The sequence below is a fragment of the Cyprinus carpio genome, chromosome B9, assembly GCF_018340385.1.
Source record: "Cyprinus carpio isolate SPL01 chromosome B9, ASM1834038v1, whole genome shotgun sequence".
In the NCBI taxonomy this organism is placed as follows: Eukaryota; Metazoa; Chordata; class Actinopteri; order Cypriniformes; family Cyprinidae; genus Cyprinus; species Cyprinus carpio.
This window is the reverse complement of record NC_056605.1, coordinates 25,034,493-25,059,594: the sequence shown is the minus strand read 5'-3', so window position 1 is coordinate 25,059,594 and position 25,102 is coordinate 25,034,493. Positions and strand designations below refer to the sequence as shown.

Sequence of the window (25,102 nt, the reverse complement as noted above, 5' to 3'; positions counted from 1 at the left end):
TAAATACAAAGATACGACGGAGAAAAAACATCCAATCAAAGCAGAGAATAACAATGACGTCATTTAGGCGCCAGATAAGCCATATCCGATACTGGAGGAAGTCTTAAAAACATATGACGTTCACTTGTGTTATACATTTCTTGGATAGCTTTTAACGGATTATTGTTATTTTACAAAAACGTAAGTAGGAAGACGTTTTCCCCGTGTTAAATATAACTGTTTAACGTATCATACTGTTAATGTCACGGATGATTTCACGCTACCCTGCGGTTTTTGTCAGTAATCTGCGAAGATGACAGGTTTGTGGCCATTGCTGTCTCAGTTTTAAAACTTTTCTTCTTAGGGAGCACACTATGAAGGCGCTTCCAGCTGAGACTGTGCGTCTGCTGTGCAGCTCTCAGGTTATAACATCTGTCCTGAATGTTGTCAAAGAGCTGGTTGAAAACTCCCTTGATGCGGGTTCCTCAAGCCTCGAAGTCAAACTGGTAAATGCACGTTTTATCAACAAACATAGTGACCAGTATTACGACACTTAAATGTATTCATGTCATTGTGTTTGACAACAAAATGCATTTCCTTTAAAGAAATCACGCTTTTGAAAACATTTCACGAAATGAAAGATGACACCAGTGAGACATTTGGACCCATTGGTTAAAATATATACACTACCTTTCAAAAGTTTTGGATCAGTAAGACTTGTAATGTTTTTTAAAGAAGTATCTTATGCTCATCAAAGCTGCATTTATTTGATTAAAAATACAGAAAAAAGTAATCTTGCAAAATGTTATTACAATATAAAATAATGGTTTCTATTTTAATATCCTTTAAAATATAATTTATTTCTGTGATGCAAACTGAATTTCCATCAGCCATTACTCCAATATAAAAAGGTGTCACATGATCCTTCAGAAATCATTCTAATATGCTGATTTATTATTAGAATTATCAATGTTGGCAACAGTTGCGCTGCCAAATATTTTTTGGAAACTGAGAAACTTTTTTCAGGATTCTTTGATGAATAAAAAGAACAGCATTTATTCAAAATGTAAATCTTTTCTAACGATATAAATCTTTGCTATCACTTCTTAACATTTTAACGCATCCTTGCTGAATAAAAGTTTTAATTTCTTTCAAAAAAAATAAAAAATAAAAGTTTACTGACCCCAGACTTTTGAACAGTAGTGTATATTGTTAGAAAATATTTCTATTTAAATAAATGCTCTTCTTTTTAACTTGATATTCATCAAAGAATCAAAAAAAAAAATTTAAGCAGCACAACAGTTTCCAGCACTGATAATAAATCAGCATATTAGATTGATTTCTGAAGGATCTGAAGATTTCTGAAGTGTATATATATATATATATATATATATATATATATATATATATATATAAAATTTTTACATATATTTTCTGAAATAAGTTCTAGCATCATTAGTTTGCAGATGCAGCTTTGTTTGATATTTTGTTTCTAGTGCAATGACATTTATAAAAAAAAAAATTTTTTAAGCGTGGCTTAAGTGTTCAAATATTGTTGGGGCCACTCTTAATAGCTATGCTAAATCCATGTTCATGTATCTTTGTGCTCAGGAGAATTATGGACTGGATCGCATTGAAGTCAGAGACAATGGTTCTGGAATCAAAGCTACTGATGTTCCTGTGATGGCTGTAAAACACTACACATCTAAAATCTCCTGCCATGAAGACCTGGAGCGCCTAGAGACTTACGGCTTCAGAGGAGAGGCTCTGGCATCCTTATGTGCCATATCAGAGGTTGCATCTCACTAGTTTATATTTGATTTTATTGCTTGAGTTAGTGATGCACATAAAAAAATAGTAGCTGAAATCATTATTACGAAAACAATTAAAGCTGGCTGATATTAAAATTCTGGATTATGAAGGCTGAATAATATAATATAATAAAGTAAAATCATTCCTTTTAAATGCCGAAAGTGAATTTAGGCAGGACTGTTTTATAATGTGCAGTTTAAAAAACTATCATTTTTTGAGATCTTATAAAGATTATGTTAAATTAAACATACATTAAAATGACTTAAATTATTAAAATTCAAGTGAAGTGATATTAAAGATGAAATTTAGTTCTAGATGATAGCAAAAGTACAAACGGGCAGAAATTGTGTGCATAATTATTAAATATCCAGTAAAATATTGACTGACACTGATAAATAAAAAATGCTAATATTGGCAGATAACTCCAATGGTACCAAAATCCTGTGCATTTCCAATGTGTCTATTAGAATCCTTATATTCATTGAATTACAAATGTTGAAAATGTAATTGATCTTTTCTTCATCTACCAGGTGGTAATTACAACCAGAACCGCAGATGATGAATTTAGCATTCAGTATTCAGTCGATCACAATGGACAGATCGTTTCTCAAAAGCCATCACATCTTGGCGAGGGTAGGTATCTGCTAATGCATTTTTTTAATACTCTTGATTTATGGGAACAGACTGCTTCTAACATACCTTCTCCCTCAGGTACCACTGTGTGTGCAGCAAATCTGTTCAAGAACCTCCCTGTCAGACGGCAGTATTATTCCAACACTAAGAAATGCAAAGAGGAACTGAAGAGGGTGCAGAACTTACTCATGGCCTATGCTGTTGTTAAGCCTGAGTTAAGGATCACATTGAGCCACAACAAGGTATGTTACTGCTGTCATGTGTTTTTGACTGTGCAACTACAATGTCTTTGAACAAGAATAGTCGGAGAACACATGAAAAATCTGGGATTAAACCATATCAATATTTTTGACCACAAGGTGGCGTCCCACATCAAAAAATAATGTGGTATTACTCTCTAGGGTTTTACCCACATTCAGTGACATTTAACCATCACACTGCATGATATCAGCTGTGCTAATAGTGCTCGCCTAACGTTAATTAGAACTTATGTAACTTGTTTATTGCTGTGGTTTCTCACAACTGTATTGACTCTGTGCTTCCTTGTAGCAGTTTCAATCTCATGTTTTAAATCCTGATATTAATCAGCAAAGCAAACCCATTCCAGTAAATATATGTAATATAACAATGTATTTTTTTTCCCTATTCTTTTAAGTGCTGTAGAAAAACTCGATAATTCGATAATCAGTGCACGTTATGATGACAGCCTGGACATTTCCAGCATTTATACATGTTTGAACTCTCATCAGTTAGAGCGTAACCCGGAAAAGTGGACATTTCGCCTGCTTCTCGTCCAAAATTAGCAATGCAACCACAGGATGAGCCACTAAGCCTTCGAATCTCACACTGCCACATGATCCTAAAGTAACAAGCTAAGTGGTATAAGTTCTCTGAGTGTTTTCACAAGTCCAGTAACGGCCTGGCCTCATGATAGCGTACGTATCTGGCCTTACTTGGTGAGACCTCGCGTACCTTTCATTAAATTCATATCATTCGGGTTGTAGATCATCGTGGGGAGGGCCATACACTCATTTCATGCCATCAGCACTTCCAGGCATATCTCGTATCACAAACTTTGCACTTCGCCCTGCATTGGGTTTCATGACTTCTCGAAAAGCTGTTTACTAGTCTGATCTCTTTACAGTCACCAAATTGTATATTTCAGAGCAGAGATGTGTGCTGCGAACCGCATGCTTTCAGAAATCAACACCTTGGATATATATACTTGCATGTGGAAGTGCCAACGACAGGCAAACGCACGGGTGTGAAAATATATGCGTAACTGCGCTCCTCACGTTGAAATGGCATTTGTGCAAATAGCGTGTTTGCTTGATGCTGCCAGATGGTATGAAATCTTCATGAAAAGTTGGCAAGGCTTGTCCATGCAGTTCTCCCTGCGCAGTTGCTTTTGTAATATCCAAACATTCCCCAAAGTATAATTGTTTATTGTGAAGACTTGATTGGTGGCTAATGGCTGTTTGCGAGCATGCAATCCCACAGGTGGTCTTATTTTAGGATGACCGAAAAATAACTTGACCCGTTTTGCCGTGTTGTTACAGGCTGTGGTCTGGCAGAAGTCCAGGGTGTCGGATCACCGAACGGCCCTCATGGCCGTGCTCGGAGCAGCCTCTGTAGCCAACATGCTCCCTGTCCAGCATCACCAGGAGCAACCAGAGGTCAGTGAAGCGCTGAGAAAACACGGGCATATTTATCGTTTCCAGCGTGAGCAGTAGGGTTCCACAGATGCACCAGCTCTGGGGCTGCCGTGACGGTTTGCGATAGGAAACTCTTTTTTTTTTTTTCACAAAATGTTTTCATAAAGGAGTGTGCATCAGGGTTCAGAATCAGAGTTCATTTCGATTGCATGTGTCTTGAGCTGACTTTAAATGTCCCTGCACTTCTGTCAGGTTGCTAAACCCAAAGACTCGTGTAACAACTTAATTCCGAACGGCTTTCCTCTCCCTGGAGAGCTGTTTCTCTTTTTCCTGGTTGTGCATTCCGCAGCAATGACTTTTTGCATGAATGACTCAGCATTCTTACCCAGGTTGTACCTTATATAAAGCCTTTTAATTTTCTGGATGGGATTCAAATTTCTTGCTAATATTTGATTTGTATACATAGAAATGCTGTGGCCCTGAAGAGTGTATGGACACTTTTGGAGACATCATCACGCATTAAAAATGTTTGAATGTCATCTTTGCATAAATGTCAAACCAAGGGGCATCTTCAAACTAAATTTGAAACCAGTTCTACTGAAGCTCACACAGGTGTCATAAAAATAAATATAGTTTTCCTTAATTGGTAGCCTAACAATTTTTCTAGTTTTTGGCTGAAAAGTGTATTTGTGCTATTAATTCTTTTAAATAAATGCCTGATATTTTGTTATCTAATGCAACTACATTAATGCATTTTAAGGGTGACTTAAGTATTCAAATACTTTCTGTCTTCACTTTGAAAAAATAAATCTATTCTTATTAAGTTTTAACCTAAACATTTTTTTTTTTGCCTAAAAAGTATATTTGTGTTGGTTATTTCTTTAAAATAAATGCCTCTTTGGTTAGATTTTTTGTTATATCAATTTAATTGTGATTAAAGAGTCTTAATACTTTTTTTTTTCAAAAGTTTCAGAGCTAAAATTTGAATCATTGACGCTGTAGAATTACACATACTGAAAGGCTATGTATCTTCGTGAGACCACGTGTAATGTTTACCTTGCAGCGGTCAGGGATGGATCACGTTACAGTCAGTGTCAGCAGTGGACCTATGCACCGAATGCGGCAAACTTTGCGACATATACAGCAGTGAATTAAAGGAGCCCTCAGAGACTGCAGTGTACGTGGTGAAAGGGCCTCAGAGGGACGTAACCTGCCTGTTTTGGCCAGAGGCCACAATCCCACTGCTCTGGCACAGATTTAATACACTGCTACAAATGCAGTGAGCAAGAATTGGTTCAAACAAATATGTGTAATATAGTATTACACATGGGTAAAAAACTGTAAGCTTGATTTAATTCAGTTTAGTGACATTTCTCTCACTCACAAAGACACACGTGAAGATTTAATATGTGCTGCAGCAGTAGAGTATCTGTGCTGCATGTGTGTTTTCTGCAGGTGTAATGTGTTCACTGCCCGCAGTGCTCCTGAACACTAATCCTGCTTGACTAATCTTGAGCATTTTTGGGTCGCTTCTATTATGCAGCATATTTTCAAGTGTATTCCCATCATTGATGTATTGGATTTAATTATAATTAGTTTTAATTAGTAATAATAATCATATTAGTTTTCTTTCTATATAAAATCAAAATAAAGTGAACATGGGGTGTTTTTTTTTTTTTATATAATTTCACTACTTTGTTTAGATGTTGTTTTTGCCATGTCCCTGTATATCCCTATATATCTATATATCTATATATATATAATCAGTGCACGTTATGATGACAGCCTGGACATTTCCAGCATTTATACATGTTTGAACTCTCATCAGTTAGAGCGTAACCCGGAAAGTGGACATTTCGCCTGCTTCTCGTATATATATATATATATATATATATATATATATATATATATATATATATATATATATATATATATATATGAAGAGTTCAGATGCAAAAGCTTCTAAGTGCCATCTGAAATTTTCATCTAAAATGTGCAAATTTTTAAGGCTCCTACTTCTAGGTTCAGTAATTTTACTCTAATGGCAATGTATAGGTCATTTTCTATGCAATAAAAGTGAAATAACTGAACATAAATATGGGAACCTGATAAAATGCTCATTTAAAAAAAATTCAGACTGCACTTTATTTGACCCTTTAACTCTAGCACTCTCTATTCTAATTCTATTGTTTACATGTTTTTCCCTTTTAGAATTGCACTCTATTCATTTACTAACTGCTTGTTTTCTTTAAAGAAAAACCCCAACAAAAGTATTTTTGTATTCTATTTGTTTTATTTTTATTTATTATACAATTAACAAAAGCAAAAAATGCCTCTAACAATAGCTTGCTCTACTCTTTTTCTATTCTATCTGTTTTCTTTTTATTTATTATATAATTAATTATATATTATAACTTATTATAACTGCGTTAGGCTAATTGAGACTTGTTATAGCACTTGCATATCATTGCTCTTTTGTTGATTTTGAATGTTTCCATTTGTCCTCATTTGTAAGTCACTTTGGTCACATCAGTCTACACTCCATACGCTATAATGGTAAAGCAAAAAACAGGCTTTTAACATCTTTGCAAATGTATTAAAATTAAATGATTCCATTGCATAAGTATTCAAACCCTTACCTGGGACAGTTGAAATTTAGCTCAGGAGCATTCATATTGCTTCTAGATGTCACTACACTTTGAGTGAAGTTAACCTGTGGCAAATTCAATTGAATGGGTATGATTTGGAAAGGCGCACATGACTTAATAAAAGGTCTAACAGCTGAAAATGCATATCAGAGCAAAAACCAAGCAGTGAGGTCAAAGGAACTGCTGGTTGAGCTCAGAAACAGGTTTGCGTCAAGCCACACATCTGCAGAAGAGTTCAGAAAAGAATTCTGATGCATTGAAGGTTCACAGAATTACAAAGCCTCCATTATCCATAATGGAAGACATTTGGATTGACCAGGACTCTTCCTAGAGCTGGCCTCCTGGCCAAACTGAGCAATTGATGGAGAAGGGCTTTGGTTAGACCAAAAACCTGATGGTCACTCTAGTTGAGCTCCATGATCTCCATATGCAGTTGGGAGAAACCTAGAGAAGGACAAACATCACTGCAACACTCCACCAGTCTGGACTTTATGGCGGTGTGGCAAGACTCAATCCTCTCTTCAGTGAAGACACATGAAAACACACTTGAAATTGCCAAAAAAGCATCTAAAGTAACCTCAGACTGTGAGAAACAAGATTTTCTGGTCTGATGAACTTCAATTCCAAGCGTAATGTTTGAAGGAAACCAGCTCTGCTCATTACCTGCAGAGTACCATCCCAAAAGTAAAGTGTGCTGGTAGCAGCCTCATGCTGTGGGGCTGTTTTTCAGCAGCAGGGACTGAGGGATTCATCAGAGTAGAAGAAAAGCTCAATGCACCAAAATATTGAGAAAGCTTCAATGAAAACCTAGTCCAGAGCATTCAGAACCTCAAACTGGGGAGAAGGTTCACCTTCTAACAGGACAATGACCCTAAGCACACAGCAACAGTGGTCCACCATAGACAACTCTGTGAATGTCCTTGAGTGGGCCAGCCACAGGCTTGAACCCAATCAAATATTTCTGGAGAAACCTGAAAATAGGTGTCTGTCCCCATCCAACCTGACAGAGCCTGAGAGGTCAAGAGGTGAGGAGAAAAATGGCAGATAATTCTTCAGATAATTCAAACAAATCTTGACACATCATACCCAAAAGTACCTGAGACTGTAAAGGTGCTTCAGCTAAACACTGAGTTAAGGGTTTGAATACTTAAGCAATGTACTTATTTCACTTTTTTTATTTCTAATAAATTTACAAAGTTGTGACAGTTGGTGAATGGAGTGTAGCTTGATGTGTAAAAAATTAAGTTTAACATAAGGCTGCAACATAACAAAACGTAAAATAAATGAAGGGGTATGAATACTTTCGAAAGGCACTAGTGAGATGAAAATACAGGAAGATTTTTTATTTTTTTTTGAAATTATTTTAAAAAAAAATTTATCATTAATATACAGTATAAACACCTCTAACATTAAATTTTGTTAGAAATATTCCAGACATGTGATATTTTCATCCGCTTTTTCTAATCAAAATATTTCAAACAAAATGCCTTTACTTTGGAATAAATCTAAAATTGAAGACACTTGAATATATTGAGGGCAATTTACATTGGTTATCAAGTATTTTTTGTCTTACTTTCATACTGTTAGTCTTTTGTAACATCCCTTATCTAATAAAAGCAAGGAATCCACTGCACAATAACGTCTGGATGTGTTAGAAATGGGTTAGTGGGCAAGTGCACCGACAAATAATGCTTGCGTTACGGGCGCCCTGAGTTCGAATCCCCGCTTGAGGACCTTTCCTGACCCACATCCCCCCCACCCCATCTCTCTCTCCCACTTCGCTTCCTGTCTGCTCTCCACTGTAGTATTATAATAAAAAGGCAAAAAATGACCAAAAATAAATCTGTATCTATAAAATGTATTTATAAGATAGCATGCATAAGCCATGTGCCTTTCTTTCTTCTGGTTATTTTTTCCTATACCATCAAATGAACCATTTGATCTTTTCTACTTATGTCAGCATAACACTCTCTTATCTCCCCTTCTTTCAGCTAATGGCTCTCCTATCGCAGAATCTGCCTCTCGTTCTATAATAGTCTCCCTGTTACGCAGGACTGTATAGGTCATGCAGTACATACATGACATGGTGATTCTAATTCAGGCATTTGGCCTGATCTCATCACTGCCCTGCTGGAGAGGATGCTATTGTTGGTGCACACATGGTGTCCTACTTTGATATGTGAGGCTGATGAAGAATGCACAACGCTGGCATTGTCTAAATTCGCTGGCTCATTTACATGTGATTTATTCATGCTAAGTGTCCTCTTACAGAACACGCATTTAGTAGAGCGCTGCGGTTAGTATAGAGTCCCTACTTGCGTTTCGCGTTTGTGTAGGAATAATTCTCTGTAGGCACACTTCAGTGTTTGGCTCGAGCTGATCTTGGCAGCTCGCTCCTCTCCTGCTGAACGTATAGCAGAAAACATTGCATATACAGCTACGCTCGAGGATGGTTTTCACTGAGTCTTGCCAATGTTCTGTAAAGCCATGTACCAGATGAGAATGCATCTTTGCTCACCATTTATTAGTTGTAAGTCATCCTAGCATTCTAGGAATTGGTGGGTTTTACCAGGAGTTAATTTATGGCCTTGAGAGGAGGATCTGTTGGAGTAATCAGTCATTAGCTGCGCACTCATCATCAGGTCGAGCCCCATGCCAAGACCATTGCTAACACTTCATTCAACCCCAATTTTATTTTTTGATTTGTGCGTTGGATTTTTTTTTTAATATATGTATGTAGTGTGTTTCATTTGAATTTTATATTTATTAATCTTGCAGACGTTGTGAGAATCGACACAATTGCTTTTTCTTTTCTTTTCTTTCTTTCCTTTCTTTTATTTATTTATTGATTGATTGATTTATCCAGGCAAAATGCTGTCCCAAATAGTGTCATGGATGAAACATCATGCAGTAATAATTGTTTTAAAAATGTTAACAGACAAGTTAAACACCTTTTCGAGTTTAAATGTTAGGTGCAAATTGAAATATCTAATATTTTTGCTTTATATGTTATATATACAATCACAATCAAAAGTGCTTTCTGTCTGTTTTCTTCCGGAAGTTCTGGAATGGTTACAGGTTTTCTGAGTAAGAGCAGGACATGAAGCGGGTTTGCAGTTGACAGTTTTTGTGCTGTGGCCGAGATCCTTCTGCCGTGGAAGAGTCCAGAATAATGACCTCCATTCAGTGCACAAAACAGAAAGGACTTGGCCACCTACGTCACCGTAATTGACAAATGTGGCAAAGTATACAGAACATAAGTGTTGATTGTGAAAGTCACAATACCCCTGATTATCAAGTTTGTCAGAGACTCCAATTAAAATGTCCTCTTGCCAGCCAACTGCTGTGCTTGTTAATTCCAAATGGTGAGCTCAAGCATCACAATCTAGCCCTAGATCACTGATTAGTTTGGAGCCGTTTCTGCTGCATTTAGCCAAAAGAAACATTGCAAATTTTAGCAACTTGGCCACTCCATAGTTAGGAGATGACAAATGGGTTCTGATAGCACAGTGAAGTCTTGATTGGTTACTGCAAAGCGGGCTAAAGGCCAGCAGTGTGTCATTTTGTTTGTTTTGGAAAAAGTTCATAGAAGCCTCAATGTACCCTGACAGTTAATGAGTATGGTTTGTGGCAGAGAGGAAGATTCAAGAAAAACTAAACTAGATTTAACATGGAAATCTAGCTTCTTAATAAACTTTTCAATAAATGTGGATATATGACTCTTTTGGTATGCATTCATGGCATTCACAGAAGTCTTATGTTTGCACAGATTGGCATTGATGGATTCTTTCCCAAACCGGGCTCAGATTTTAATTCCACCAGCTCCTCTACGCCTGATAAAACATTCATCTTTGTTAACAGTCGACCTGTGCATCACAAAGAAATACTTAAGGTAAAGGAACTGCCGTATACCCTCAATACTAATTTACCTACATTTATTTACTGTTTGTATATGAATTTCTCTGTAAAATTAAATGTCCTTGACTAGCTGTAAAAAAAAAAAAAAAAAAAAAGTAGAAATCCCAAACTTTGAACATTCATCCTAGATCACAGATCTTTGTACTTGTGTTCAGGCCTATATGAAATCTATACACTACTGTTCAGAAGTTTGGGGTCAGTAGGGTTTTTTATTAATTATATATATATATATATATAAAGAAGAAAATTAAGACTTATAGCAAGGATGGATCAACTGTTTTTAACATTACTAATAATAAGAAATACTTATTGAGCACCAAAACAGTTATGCATTGATTACATTTAAAATGTACATTAAACAAAAAACAGTTACTTTAATTTTTAATAATTTTTCACAATATTGCTGTTTTCACTGTTTTTTTTTTTTCAATCAAATAAATCCAGCCTTGGTGAGCATAAGAGACTTTTTAAGTAAAAAAAATAAACAAAATTACTGACCTTGAATGGTATCTGGATATTTTAGGGAAATTTAAATGTGTGGATTCTAGATCTGGAGAAAAAAATGAACATTTCTGGTTAATGTAAGGTTTTTTTCTTCTAATCTCAAAAATATAATTATTTTAATTCCAATTGTTACCTGATATTAAAATAGAAACCCCAAGCTTTCTTTATATGTTTTAAAATTTATTTTAAAAGTGCTTATGCAGTAATTATGGAAAATAACAACTGGAAAAACCATGGAAATCCATTGGTCAAAAACTGCCTCTTGGGTGTTTGTTCATCAAAACTTTTGGCATAATTTGTTTATGCTTGCAGCTGCCAGTAAAAGTGTACTACTCACAGCTCTGTTTAATACATTTCACCACGTTTAAATCAATTCTGTGGATTTTCCTACAAATCAGTGCAGAAAATGCTGATTAAAAATCCATAGATTTTGTCTGGGCCTAGTTCTGGTTTTTTTTTTTTTTTAATTGTAATGTATTCACAATATTTTTGTTAATGCACATTTACCCTACAGCTTATCAAACAATACTACTCCAGTGCCCAATCTAATAAAGAATCTGCAAACCGCCGCTATCCCTTTTTAATGATGAACATCACCATACCTGCCTCGACTGTGGACGTTAACCTGACACCTGATAAAACTGAAGTGATGCTACAGAACAAGGTACAAAAGTTCAGACTTTCTCTCCTACATTTATACTTGAAATAAAACATTGTTCAATTCATGATAATGCTCCATGTTTACCAGGAGGGAGTCCTGTTGGCGGTGGAGACTATGCTAATCTCCTTGTATGGGTACTCCATTGACAATGATGATCTCAAAACTGGAGGAAGTCGCCCTGGTGTTAGTTCTGTGGATGTACCTGAGCACACTAATGTAGTGCCTACACCTACCACTGATGTTAGATTGGACGAACCAGAATTACTTGAAATTTCTCCCACAAATGCAGATAAACAAGATGGGGAGCTATCCTTGAGCAACACCGCAAACACCAGCTCCTCTTCGATTTCAGAGGATTGGGTGATCAACAGAAGCTCAAGTGATTTTGACAGTATTAATTCCTCATTACCTGCTGACGATGTTGTAATGAACTCTACAGCTGATCTAAACTGTAACTCCCCAAAGGCGTCTAAGAGTGACAGCGGCCCTGGTCAAGAGAGCATTGTATCTGCTGAGAGCTGGAGCACGGGCAAGGCCTTCTCAAATCAAGTCACCGGAGAATGCCTAGAACCTGTGAAACTCCATGTCCCGAAAGCACACGAAGACCTCGGAGGAAGTACGAGGTCCAGCCCGTCCAAGAGGCCTTCTAACGTCATTATGGAGAAAATGGCCAAGCTGACAGCCTACGAGCTGATCAGCAACCGCTCCGTGCGTCAGCCCTCGTCTGCCTTTTCGCTGTTTGAGCAAGACACCAGATCGCAGGTCCTCCAGGAGAACCCAAGAGCCAGTCCTCAGGATGTCACAACTGCTGTGAAAGAGAGATGGGAAAGCCTCGGGGAGGAAGACCGCAAGAAGTAAGTTTCCAGATTTCACCCTCGAAGACGCAGTTTCCAGTTGTTGTGATTCACTCTCTCTGTGTAGCAAGAGAAAAATAGATCTGCCACTAGCATGTGTAAAATATGGATTGGAAAATCTGCCTGGCCTGGTTGTGTTGCTACCTGAAGGAAGAATTGATGAAGTGTTTGTATTTTCCAGAAAACTGCGTTTGATTACTTGGTTTGATGGTCAATAGGCCTGTTTTCCATTGTAAAAGAGGTATTCCGTTTTTTGTTTTTTTCCAAAGAATGCCACATTCTTTCAGTTCCTTCAGGTGCCAGAAGATTCCATTTCATTCTATACCAGATGATATCGGACTAATTTATTGGTTGTTTATGAGCCCAAGGAAAACTCGGGTTGGATATATAGATCTATCTTTTTTTTATCACTCTAGACTGCCAGTCAAATGTTCAGACGCTCCTACAAATTTTTTTTATTGTTGCTTTTGTGCACATTTTAGAATCATAGTCATAGCACAAATGGAAGTATGGGAAATATGTAGTGACGAAAAAGGTTAACCATGTTACCTAGATTCATAACTCAAAGCAACTTGAATCCAAGAACTCAAATTTTGGTCTTTTCTAATTTTAATATCTTTTTAATTTCTTAACCTCAAAACAAAGTACATCAGGAATACTGTTATCAAAACACAGCATGCCAAGTCAGCATAATTAAATAAATGGAAAGTGTATCTCAGTATTGCTAGTGGCACTCATGTAACACATGGAAAAACACGTCTGAATCCTGTTGCATGTTACTGGTGGTGTCTTAAACATGAAATAAGTCTTGACTTGTTTTCCCCGCAGATGTATGGTAGCATGCAATTCTGAGAATCATATTTACATGGATCCGTGTAACATGGGTCCATCACATATGGGCATGCTGTGCTAAAGGGTCAGAGATTGTTGACATGGATGTTTGGGGGAGGGAGTACCATGCTTGTTACATTTTGGTTGCAGTGGTCTGATGCAGCAATAAAATGCCTGGCGCTGATCCAGGGACTCTATATGAACTTGGTTTACATCCAAAGTGCCCACACCAAGGGAACATTGCTTTCTTATTGCACAGTTTATGTGCATTCGATCCTCGTTATGAATTCCAGGCTGAAAATGCAAACCGTGCTCCCTAAATGGCTTTTATCATGTATGCGGGTGTCCACTGAGGTCCATCTCAGCAGGCAAGAGAGGATGGCGTCTTCATTTTCTGTGTTTTGTTTCCACACTCGTCCTTTCATTGGAGATAGTCTTAATTATGGCTACATTTTTACAGGGTGCTCTCACATCCTTTCACATCTTTTGAAACATTAGAAATAACTGTTCTGTCACTTTTGATCACTTAAATGCATCCTTTGCTGAAAAAAAAAAATGTAATTGACATTTGAGCACTAGTGTATATATAGACAAGTCACACTAATTGTATGTGGCGCTGGTCAGATGTCTTGGAAAAATAATGTGGCAGACTATTCATTTTCAGTAGCTTTTTCCCATTTTTGTATATGTAAATGTCAAGTGTCTGTTTATACATTTTCACTGTGTTCAGGCTGCAAACTTCAGTCAAAGCCCTCAGGTCAAGAACTCATTTCAGTGTACATGGCAGGGGATACCCTCAAGCTTCAACCTTCTGCTCCATTATGAAATCATTTATCTCCCCCATTGGCCTCCTACTGCTTTTCTCTTGCATTCAGCACATTTCATGCCTTCATCTTGATTGGTCTGGTTTTTTATCAGCATTTGCATCTTTTTCTTGCACCCGAGCTTTATGCTCTGAAACCATACAGTGCGTTTGAAACAGTGCCCAGTCCATTGTACAGTAGCAAGCTGTGTCCAATGGCACAGCTGTTAATTGGCAAGCCCATCGAGAAACTTCCAGTGGAGGGTCAGGGCTGCATGTTTTTACAGGCCCTCTCCCCCCTCCCTCGCTGCTCTCCGGCCCCCATCTGGTCACAGGTAGCAGATGTTTTTTATCTCGCCTGTTTCTGCAGATTTTCTACACTCTGATTTACAGCAGTCCACTTAGAATCACTAGAGCAAATTAAATCAAGGTTTCTTGTGTGAATTGAGGATATTTAAGTAGTCACAACTTCTGACCTCTTTGCTAAAACTCATTCTTACCCAGCCTGCAAATTAATGGACCAAAAGCAGTGTTTCAAACCATCTGTCTTTGTATTTTTTTTGTTTTATTATTATTACCATTTTCAACATACAGTATAAGTATATCAGTGAAGCAATACAAATATTAAATAACTGGACCTATGGGAAGAAACAATTTTTTTTTTTTTTTTTTGAAAAAAAAAAAAAAAACATTTTGTATAAAATTTTGTCACAGTTTGTTTAATTTGGGTGCATTCTGGGGTACTTTTCAGGCAATGTTTTTTTTGTGTGTGGTAATAATAGTAATATATATATATATATATATATATATATATATATATATATATATATATATATATATATATATATATATATTATATTCTTTTTTTTCCTTTTTTTTTGTGAGGAAATTAATAAATCTTGTGCCAGTTATTTTGTATTATTGCTTTAAATTTGTCTTATTTTTTTCTTTTCTTTTCATGTTAATTTTAGTTAAAGTTGTAGTATTTTTGTAATTTAATCAGTTTTTGTTCAAATAATCCTACTGTATGTAGTTTTTATTATTTTAATTTCAGTTTTAGTTATTTTGGTACATTAAGTTCAACTAAATGAAAATTAGAAATGTTGCTTTGGGAACTATTTTGAATCTAATTTTTTTAATTTTTAAAAAAATTTTTTTTATTTTATTTAAAGTAACAAAAACATTTGTGTTTGTTTTAGGTTTGTTTATATAATTATAATAACCCTGTTTTAAACATTTTTTTGACCCTGGACCACAAAACCAGTCATAAGTCGCTTGGGTATATTTGTAGGAAAAAAAAAAAAAAGAAAGAAAGAACATTAAATGGGTCAAAATTATCGATTTTTTTTTTTTTCTTTCATGCCAAAAATCATTAGGATTTTAAGTAAAGATCATGTTTCATGAAGTTATTTTGTAAATTCCTTTTATTTTTAATTAGTTATATGCATTCCTAAGAACTTCATTTGGACAACTTTAAAGGCGATTTTCTCAATATTTGGATTTTTTTTTTGCACCCTCAGATTCCAGATTTTCAAATAGTTGTATCTCGGCCAAATATTGTCCTGTCACACATCAATGGAAAGCTTATTTATTCAGCTTTCAGATGATATATAAATCTCAATTTCAAAAAAATTGACCCTTATGACTGGTTTTGTGGTCCAGGGTCACATTTAAGCATTTTTCTACATAAAAGCATTTTTAAGATAATGAGAAACATAAATTGAATCCAAAATGTTGATCAAATGTTTATCAACTACTTTGTCCTCACAAAGTGTTTTTTCCCGACCACATTCAAACAGTTACTCATATCACATCCCATCTTAGGTATGAAAGCAAGGCAGAAAAGTCTCTGAACGCCTACAACCTTCAAAGGAAGAGGGCAGCGGAGGGAGGTGGCCAGTGCGGAGAGGGCAAGAAGCAGATGAGCGCCGAGTCTTCATTGAACAAAGCTCAAGGCGTGAAGCGCAAGGCCCCCCTCGCCAACCAGCAGGCCCTGGACAAACTCTTCTCCTCTCAGCCCTCGAGTAAGAGGAGCCCTGCCAAGCTCTCCAAACCCCTCCCGTTCAGTATCGCAACCCTCAAGCAGAGTCTTAACCTCCTCTCCTACCAGAACCGCTCAAGTGCGCAGGGCCTCAGGCTTGTAAACCGCTTGGCTTCTCACGGTGCCTGGGTCGTTTTATGCGGCAAAAAGCTCATGCTGTTGAACCCGTTTCGAGTGGAGGAGGCCTTGCTGTTTTTGATGCTTTTGGAGAATTATGTAGTTTAATATAGTTAGGATGGTGAGGCTTGTGAAGCTTGTAGATGTGTAGGATGTGTAGTTTTTTTCACTAATGATGACATTCTGGATGTGTACGATCTGGAATGTAATTGTAAAGACTGTACATGTAAAAAATGTAAACGTTGTTCTGCAATTACAATATACAATAGGATTAATAGCTGTATTTATCCTAGTTGTATTAATCCTCTATTCTAAATTGCAATACTTAATCAACTATCTAAAAATTATTTTGCATATTAACATACACTTCCTTTCCCAGGGTGCTTGGTGGGCCAGAGTACATGGAAGTTCTCCTAAACATGGAGAAAGACAGTGCCTGCTTCAATGGAGACATCTACTTTACTGATCCTAGGCTTGTGGCAAATGGTTTTGAGATCAAGATGATTCCAGGTAACGCTCAATGAAATATTTCAACTTGCTCTTCATTTTTTAAGAATCATATTTCCCCAAAAATGAAATTCTGTCATCATTTACTACTACTACTACTGAATACAAAAGAACATGTTTGAAAAAATGTTGGTAAGTTGGCGAGTTTTAAGAGTGCTGATATACAGTCCATATTTTTTATTTATTAATATGAATACAATTTAAAATTACTTTTTCATATTTGTAATTGTATCATGTCATGGTTTTCACAAAAATATTAAGCAGCACAAATGTTTTCAACATAATAAAATGAAATTATACCTGAGCTGCAAATCAGCATATTACAATGATTTCTGAAGGATCATGTGACACTAAAGACTTAATAAAGAAAAAGAATAAAGTCTTAATAAAGAAAAAGAATAAAGACTTAAAAAAAAATGCTGAAAATAATGCTGCTGAAAATTCAGATTTTCCATAATAAATTGCATTTTAAAATATATAAAAATAGAAAACAGTTTTACATTCTAAACTGTCAAATAAAAACAGCCTTACATAAGAGACTTCTTTTAAAAACATTTAAAAATCCCAACTATTCCTTTTAATATATATATATATATATATATACTGAAATATTGTACAATATTTGGCCAGATGTTTGATAAACAGTTTCAGTTTCCCATTTTGCAAGTTTTAGATAAATATTCTGAAATACAAGTGGTAATTTTAGCAATTTTGTGCAAATCCAATTTGCTGGCAATAAATCATATTATGTTAATATTGGTATTATATCAGCTCAACTTTTACTCCAATATTCAAAACAGTCTGCTCCCCCATGCAAAACATACAAATTTACCATTAATACACATTACATTTATAAATAATACCTGTTTTATAAATATAACTCTAAAAGAGTCATAAAAAACAATGTTGTTTGACATTACACAACCCATTTGTTTTATTTGAATTGGACTCACGGTCTGTTTGGGTGCTTTGGAGTCTGTCACCAAATTGGCTGCATTGCACTTTTCCATTACATATGCATCCCTGGACTTGTGCAGTTTACATAAGGTCTCGTTTTAATAGGAGTGAACTACTTCTTTAAAGGCATTGGAAAATATCATTCAGCTTCCAATGTATGATGATAATGCTTAATTTGTAGTTTTTAATAACTTTTAATGTCCGTGCTGTTACCTTAGAGATGTTAATTCCCGCCGCGCTGAGTGATGAAGTCATTGTTTATACAAATTGCTTAAGTGGAAAGTGCTGTGTCAGCACTTCTTTTTTCCCTACACAGCTCAGTGTGGGCACATGTATAATATGAAATTGTTTTTAAAAGAGGGGGCTTGATTCTAAGGGATCGGTCCACTTCCTGTATGACAATGGTTTTTGAGATGGTCATTAAGTGCGTTTGCTTGAAATCGCTGCCCCTTCCCTCCTCATGCTCATCATGTGCTGTGGAATGGGAGAGATTCTGAAATACTTCTACACGTTTTTTTGTTTTTTTTTTTCTTTGCCAGGTTTCTCTTGAGAAAATGTGCCTTTATTAATTCAAGGGTCATGCTGTTTAAAGGTCTCTAGGATTGTCCAATTTGATTTAACAAAGGTTGGACCCACTGGACATCATTAATGCCGCAGTTCACAAATTGTTTTGAAATGTCAAATATAACGGCTTGAATAACAGGATTACAGTCAATTATTTCTGACAGAATTGCTTATGTCTGATTAGTGAAGAATGAAATTAATGTTTGCTTTAAATGTTTTCTTGTGCGTTTTTCAGATGCCTTCTGATATTATAAAACATCTCTGTTTCTAGTGTCAGTGTGCCAGTACTACATAATCGTTACCTCACTTTCTGAAAACACTGTTTTAAACCTATTGTAAAAATAATATTAATGTAACCACCTATTATTTAGTATCAATGTTTAAAATATTTTTTTAAACATTGTTTAAAATATAACACAGCAACAAAGGCCTTATTGATTTCGTACAGTGCTTATCCCAAAATCTTTTATGTATTTATTTAATAAAAACAGTACAGATTTATAAAATCAGACCCTTATAGGGTTTCCAGACTTTCAAAGTAACATTAATATACACTACCATTCAAAGGTTTGGTCCCTTATGCTCACCAAGGCTGTAATGATTTGATCAAAAATACAGTAATATTGTGAAATATTGATACAGCTTAAAATAATTTTCTTTTTAAATATATTTGATCAATTTATTGTTATATTTTATAACATACATACATAACACATTACATTTTGTTGTATTATTTTTAACTAATGGCTGTCTTCAGTGTCACATTGTGCTTCAGAAATCATTTTACTGTGCTAATTTGCTTAAGAAACAATTCTTCTTATTATTAACATTTGTGCTGCTTAATATTTTTGTGGAAACTGTGATGCATTTTATCCAAGATTCTTTAAAGAATAGAAAGTACAAAAGAGCAGAATTTATTTGGAACGGAAATCTATAAATGTCTTTTACTCTCACTTTTGATAGATTTAACATGTCCTTGCTGAGTAAAACTTAATTTCTTAAAAAAAAAAAAAATCTTACTGAACCTAAACTTTTGAATGGTAGTATAAATAAAACTTACAAAGTAACAAACATAGTATTACTCTTTCAATGACATTTTTTGTAAATGTGATGTCATTTAAACAACCAATACCATCACTCGATCATTTTATTGCATCCTTGCTGAATAAAAGTGTTAGTTTAAAATTAACGGTAGTGTATGTTTAAAAGAAATAAACTCATTTATATGCCTAAATGGACATGCTGTGCTGTTACGGTGACATGCGCGCTTAAAGAAAAAGTGCTTTTCAATAAATTTTCTCTAAAAGGTTACTTTCCCATTAATCTATCCCTTTAATTTGATATGAAAAGCTTATTTTATAATGTTGTCCTCCCTCTATGGAGGCTGCCATCTTAGTCCTCAGTTGACCTTATTTTGCCTGTTGTTATGGAATGCACTTAAGACTCAGCCCTGTTCCTGTAAAGTGTCGTGTTGGCACTGGTAATGGTCATCATGGCTGAAGCTGGCTCGCTGCCTGAGCTTTTGCCAGCACGATGGATTTGCACTAAAGTGTGGTGCTGTGGAGAAAAATTGCCCTTTTCAAAAGGGAATCGTTTCTGAGCCAACTTCCAGGGATTTGGCAAAAACATGCACCAGATTTCTAGCCCTTTCGAAAACACCAAAGTATTCAACTTTGGCACAAAACATGCCCCACACCGTTTGTCCTACAAATATGAATGATACCTCAAATTGTTCAGCTTGTTGAGAAGAAGTGTCCTATTATATTTGCATATGATCAAATTTACACCTGGCAGATAATAAAATGGCTGGAAAAAAAAATCCTAAAGGCTTGCAGTGTTGTTATGAACTAAAACTAAACTATTAAAATTGTGTTTGTCAATTGAAATAAAGCTAAACTAAAAATACAATGCAAATAATGGATAAAACTTAAAAATGATAGATGTTGTATTGGAAACTAACTAAAATAAGCTGAAGTACTAAAATTACTCAAACTAAGCTGAAAACAAGGCTACAGTAAATAGAAATATTAAAAATATAAAAATAAAACAAAAAAGACAAAAGCACTGAAACTTAAAAATTGAAAATATTAAACAAGAACAACAACTAATAATAAAATTTAACCTTGCTAAATGTCTTTATTTAACTAACTAACTAACTAGCTAACTACTACTGTTTACAAAATGGTAAATTCAAAAGCAATTTGAAAAATAATACTATAGTCAATAAAATTGTTACTAAAACCATAATAAATTAATAAGGTATAAAATTCCTAAATATTTCTATCATTCTACTTCTATTTCTTTCTGCTGTATCTATTATTCTACTATTTGAAGAGAAAAAAAAAAATTAATTTTATTTTAGTGGGTGATGATGATTTGGTTTGTGCAATGTGATTGTGCTGAATTGTGTTAAGTTTCTATTATTTTTATTTTTTAGTATAATACATAGTATTCTTTTTAGAAACTACAATAACACTGACGTGAAAGTATTTTCATTTGACTTGGCCTATAGTAAGAAACCACCCAATAACCCCTCAAAACACCCTAGCAACCACTGGTGAAATAAATAATACAAATTTAGTACTTGCAATGAGAGACTCTTTTAGAGGGTTTAGTCAATATGTATCGTATTGACAGTAATATAATTTTGTAAGCATGGCAAGTCAGATTTAGAATGGCCGATCTCGTTTTAAAGCACATGGGGAAGGAGAAAATGTTTTGTCTGCGCTACCTTGATGACCTTTCCATACATTTCACCTCTTCATTTAGTTTGCGTCTAGGGAAAAGCAATCATCTTTAAATCATCTGTTGAAAACCTCCTCCACCTTGGTTTTTCTTTCCAGTCCACAAAGACATGGTAATAGCGTAATTTGGTGCGATGCCCACCTGACTTGGTTTCCAACCAGCGTGTAAATCACAATATTTATTTATTATTTTTTCCTGGAGAATGTTGTACTTGGAGTTTATTAATCCTTGCTTGTTGCTTATCTTGGCCAGGTTCTTTGTCCTCTGAGAGGCATGTTGAAGTGACGGGCATGGCCGACTGCATGCCTTTCTTCGGGATAGGAGACCTGAGGGAGATTCTGCAGGCTATAAAGGTCCGGGATGCAAAAACCGTGGAGCAATGTAGACCTCTCAAAGTCTCAAACTACCTAGAGGTGAGAGATGCTCCTTGGGGCATACTTTTTAATGATCCATTTTAAAGTGTTAGTTCACCCAAAAATTTTAATTAGCCTGCGTTTTACTCAACCTCAAGCCATTCTAGGTGTATATGACTTTCAATTGTCCTGGCTCTTCTAAGCTCTGTCATTGCAGTGGCCGGATGTTTCTGTTTAACAGTCCAAAACACGGTAAATAAAGCACGTGCATACGACAGTCAGCAGAAGTGAGAGAAAAGTGTTTATTACGTTTGAAATATGGATATTTTTCTTAGAAAATAGAAAGAATGGATTGGTTAGATGAAGGAGTTCTTTATTGAGTCGTAGGAGTGTTGTAAGTGTTTTTTTATGTTTTGTATGAGTTTATTTTTATTGTGTTTTGTTTTGTTAAAACAGGAAACACCCGCCCACTACAATGATAGAGCTTAGAAGAGCCAGAACAATTTTAAATACAACTCCGATTGGATTAATCTGAATGAAGAAAGTCGTACCTAGGATGGCTTGAGGGGTAAGTAAAACACAGGCTAATTAAATTTTTTGGGTGAACTAACACTTTAATTTGCCATCACAGTATTAAAATACAGTATGAAAGTTCCAAAAATGAAAATTAGCTGAAAATGTACTCACACTCAGGCCATCCGAGATGTAGATGAGTTTGTTTCTTCATCGAAACAGATTTGGAGAAATTTAACATTAAATTACTGGCTTACCAATGGATCCTCTGCAGTGAATGGGTCCCATCAGAATGAGAGTCCAAACAGCTGATAAAAGCATCACAAGTAATCCACACGACTCCAGTCAATAAATTAACATATTGTGAAGTGAAAAGCTACATTTCTGTAAGAAACAAATTCATCACTAAGACATTTTTAACTTCGCTTTTGCTTCTGGCTAAAATATAAGTCCCCTATCCATACATTGCTTTCTACAGTAAAAATGCCCAGATCACGAACCTTTGAAACAGTTCTAAACAAACATGGATTCTGATGTGAGAGACCAACAGGTGATAGACTTTTTCACTGGTGGAAGCGTTATTATGGAATATAGACTTGTATTATGGTGGGAAGCAAGTTAAAACTTTTTACTTCACAAGAAGTTGATTGATGAACTGAGGTCATGGATTATTGTGATGTTTTTATCAACTATATGGACACTTATTCTGACGGCACCCATTCACTATGTACAAATTTTAATATTAGACGAAATTTTATATTTAATATTTTTAGCTGCATTTTTGCTTTAAAAACTGTCTTTCCCCCACTTTTTCTTTCAGAGTGAAGCTGTTAGACTAGCTAGACAGTTACCTCTGAACCTCACCAGAGCTGATGTTACAAACACGCTTTGCCGAATGAAACAGGAACTTGAAGAGGAGAGTCAGGCCTGCATTCACAGACGACCATTTTTTCACGATCTGGTTACTGTTCCTGAGACTGAGGAGGATGCTCTGCAAATTATGTCTAATTCTTGCTAAGGATTTCAAGGACTTTGTTACAAGACCAAATTGTCACACAAACATTTATTTTACCATGTTCTAGTATGAAAATTGTCATTTGGAATAATAAATGTTTGCCTTGTTGAATTACGTTTTCATTCATGAGTTGAGATATAAATACTTGATTCTGATTCTAAGTGTTTAATCAAGATGCATATGTATTACATTGGTGGTTTCAGCCCAGAATGTCGTGCAACATCTATGCACACACATCGCCATTTTATTTTTCATAACACCATATGCAAATAAAACAACTGTAATTATAATGCATTAAAATAGCTGCTTCAGTCCAGATATGACAGTGCTGGGTCATGAATGATGTTAATGTTTATGAACGATTTTATGAGGGCAAAAATATTTGATTATCAATTATGACACATTTTGAAACCACTTTTCAGTAAAGTTTTGCTTTTCTGTCTTAAAGGGTTCATATGATGCTACATGCACTTTTACAAGTTGTTTGAACTGAAAAGTGTGTTGGCAGTTTGTGTACACAACCACCCTATAATGATAAAAATCCACCCAGTGTTTTTTTTTTTTTATCTGCTAAAATCTTTACACCTTTCTCAAATTGAGCCCATCTCAGATGCCTGTCTGTGTGACGTCACTAAAACAGGCCCCTCCCACAATAGTTTGATTGACAAGCGTTTCAGCACAGACTGGACTGGCGTCTTACCTTAGACCCGCCCTGAGTGAGCTGTCATCAGTCCGTCATTGTTTCACCGTAGGAGCAGAGACAAGAATGTCTCCAAAGTGACTGAGGTGTTCTGTTGTTGGATGTAATAATGAACATAGCAGTCGTCATTTACTCCCAAAGTCTGAGCAGCTGAAGACAGTGGATTACAATTATTTCTGAAGACAATGCGCCCCCGATCTACATAAACGCGTCTATGTTCGCGCGAATCATTTGTGATCCAGGGACACCTACAGAAGAAGTGAGTATAAGGTTTTTTTATGAATCTTTGCAAATCGCCTTTCCTAACAATGTGCTAATTAGCAAGTTTCACTATGAATGCGGCTAAAGTAAACAGTCCCTCAGAGAGCGGCTCGGAAGAGAGGGGTGGGGTCAGCAGAGCTCATTAAACATTTAAAGGTACAATGCTAGCAAACACGGTTGGCTGCTGAAAATAGCTGTTTTTTGACAGGGTATAAAAAAAGATGGTTTTACACTACCATTGAGAAATTTTAACCGAAGACTATGGTTACGAATGTTTCATTAAGAGCCCTAAAGAATCATATCACCTTGTGGAAAGTGGGCAGCCAATGAACCCTTAATTTAATTGTGGGAAACTTGTTTTGGCGGTTAGCTGGTACAGAATGAAGGAGGGCAAGCGATCAACTTTAAAACGTTTTGCCTTGTTTTTGGCCTTTTGATTAGAACAGAAGAAAACAAGGGCAGCAGAACTACTGACCTCCCACGGGCCCACAGCAGATGCCAGTGAAACCACAAAATTCAGTCCAGGTGTGGTTGTTAAAATTCACTCTCCCCCAAAAATCAGCACCTTAAATACTGATCATGAAAGTCGGCGTTAGGGGCCCATAAAGCCAAAAGGGATGGGCCCTGGGGTTTGCCCGAAAAGTGTGCAGTCACAGTCAGGGACCTCCAATTACCAGCTGAAACTAAGGCTCAGATGCTGTGAAGTTTTAACTGTTGCTCCCCTGTAGCATATGGTTGTGGTTTTTTTCAGTGTGTGAGCAGTTTCCACGACTGCTTTTAACCTCTCGGGGACCCAGTATTGGTTTGTGGTTTTTCATGTTTGATTCAGTTCACGAACGGGCCTTTAACCTCTGGGGACCCAGTATTTCATTTTCGTCCTCTATGGAGGATATGAGTTCACAATTTTGAGTCTTAATTTTTTAAGGAAATGAGATTAAGTGACAGTAAAGACAATATTACAAAATATTTCTATTTTAAATAAATGATGTTCATTTCAGCTTATTATTGTATCATGGTTTCCACAAACATATT

At 35.8% G+C, this 25,102-nt stretch overlaps 1 protein-coding gene across 1 annotated transcript; it reads left to right on the top strand.

Moving 5' to 3' along the window:
• The first annotated feature begins 46 nt into the window (after window positions 1-46).
• On the top strand, window positions 47-23,220 carry LOC109101702 (PMS1 protein homolog 1-like). The gene is given in 14 exon segments (XM_042730525.1): window positions 47-180; window positions 344-485; window positions 1,591-1,773; window positions 2,322-2,424; window positions 2,503-2,666; window positions 3,984-4,100; window positions 10,497-10,619; window positions 11,664-11,813; window positions 11,898-12,664; window positions 16,122-16,560; window positions 16,562-16,602; window positions 16,835-16,965; window positions 21,481-21,641; window positions 22,915-23,220. Coding segments are annotated over 13 exon segments (2,709 nt in total). The 5' UTR covers window positions 47-180; window positions 344-353; the 3' UTR covers window positions 23,113-23,220.
• The last annotated feature ends 1,882 nt before the right edge of the window (window positions 23,221-25,102 follow it).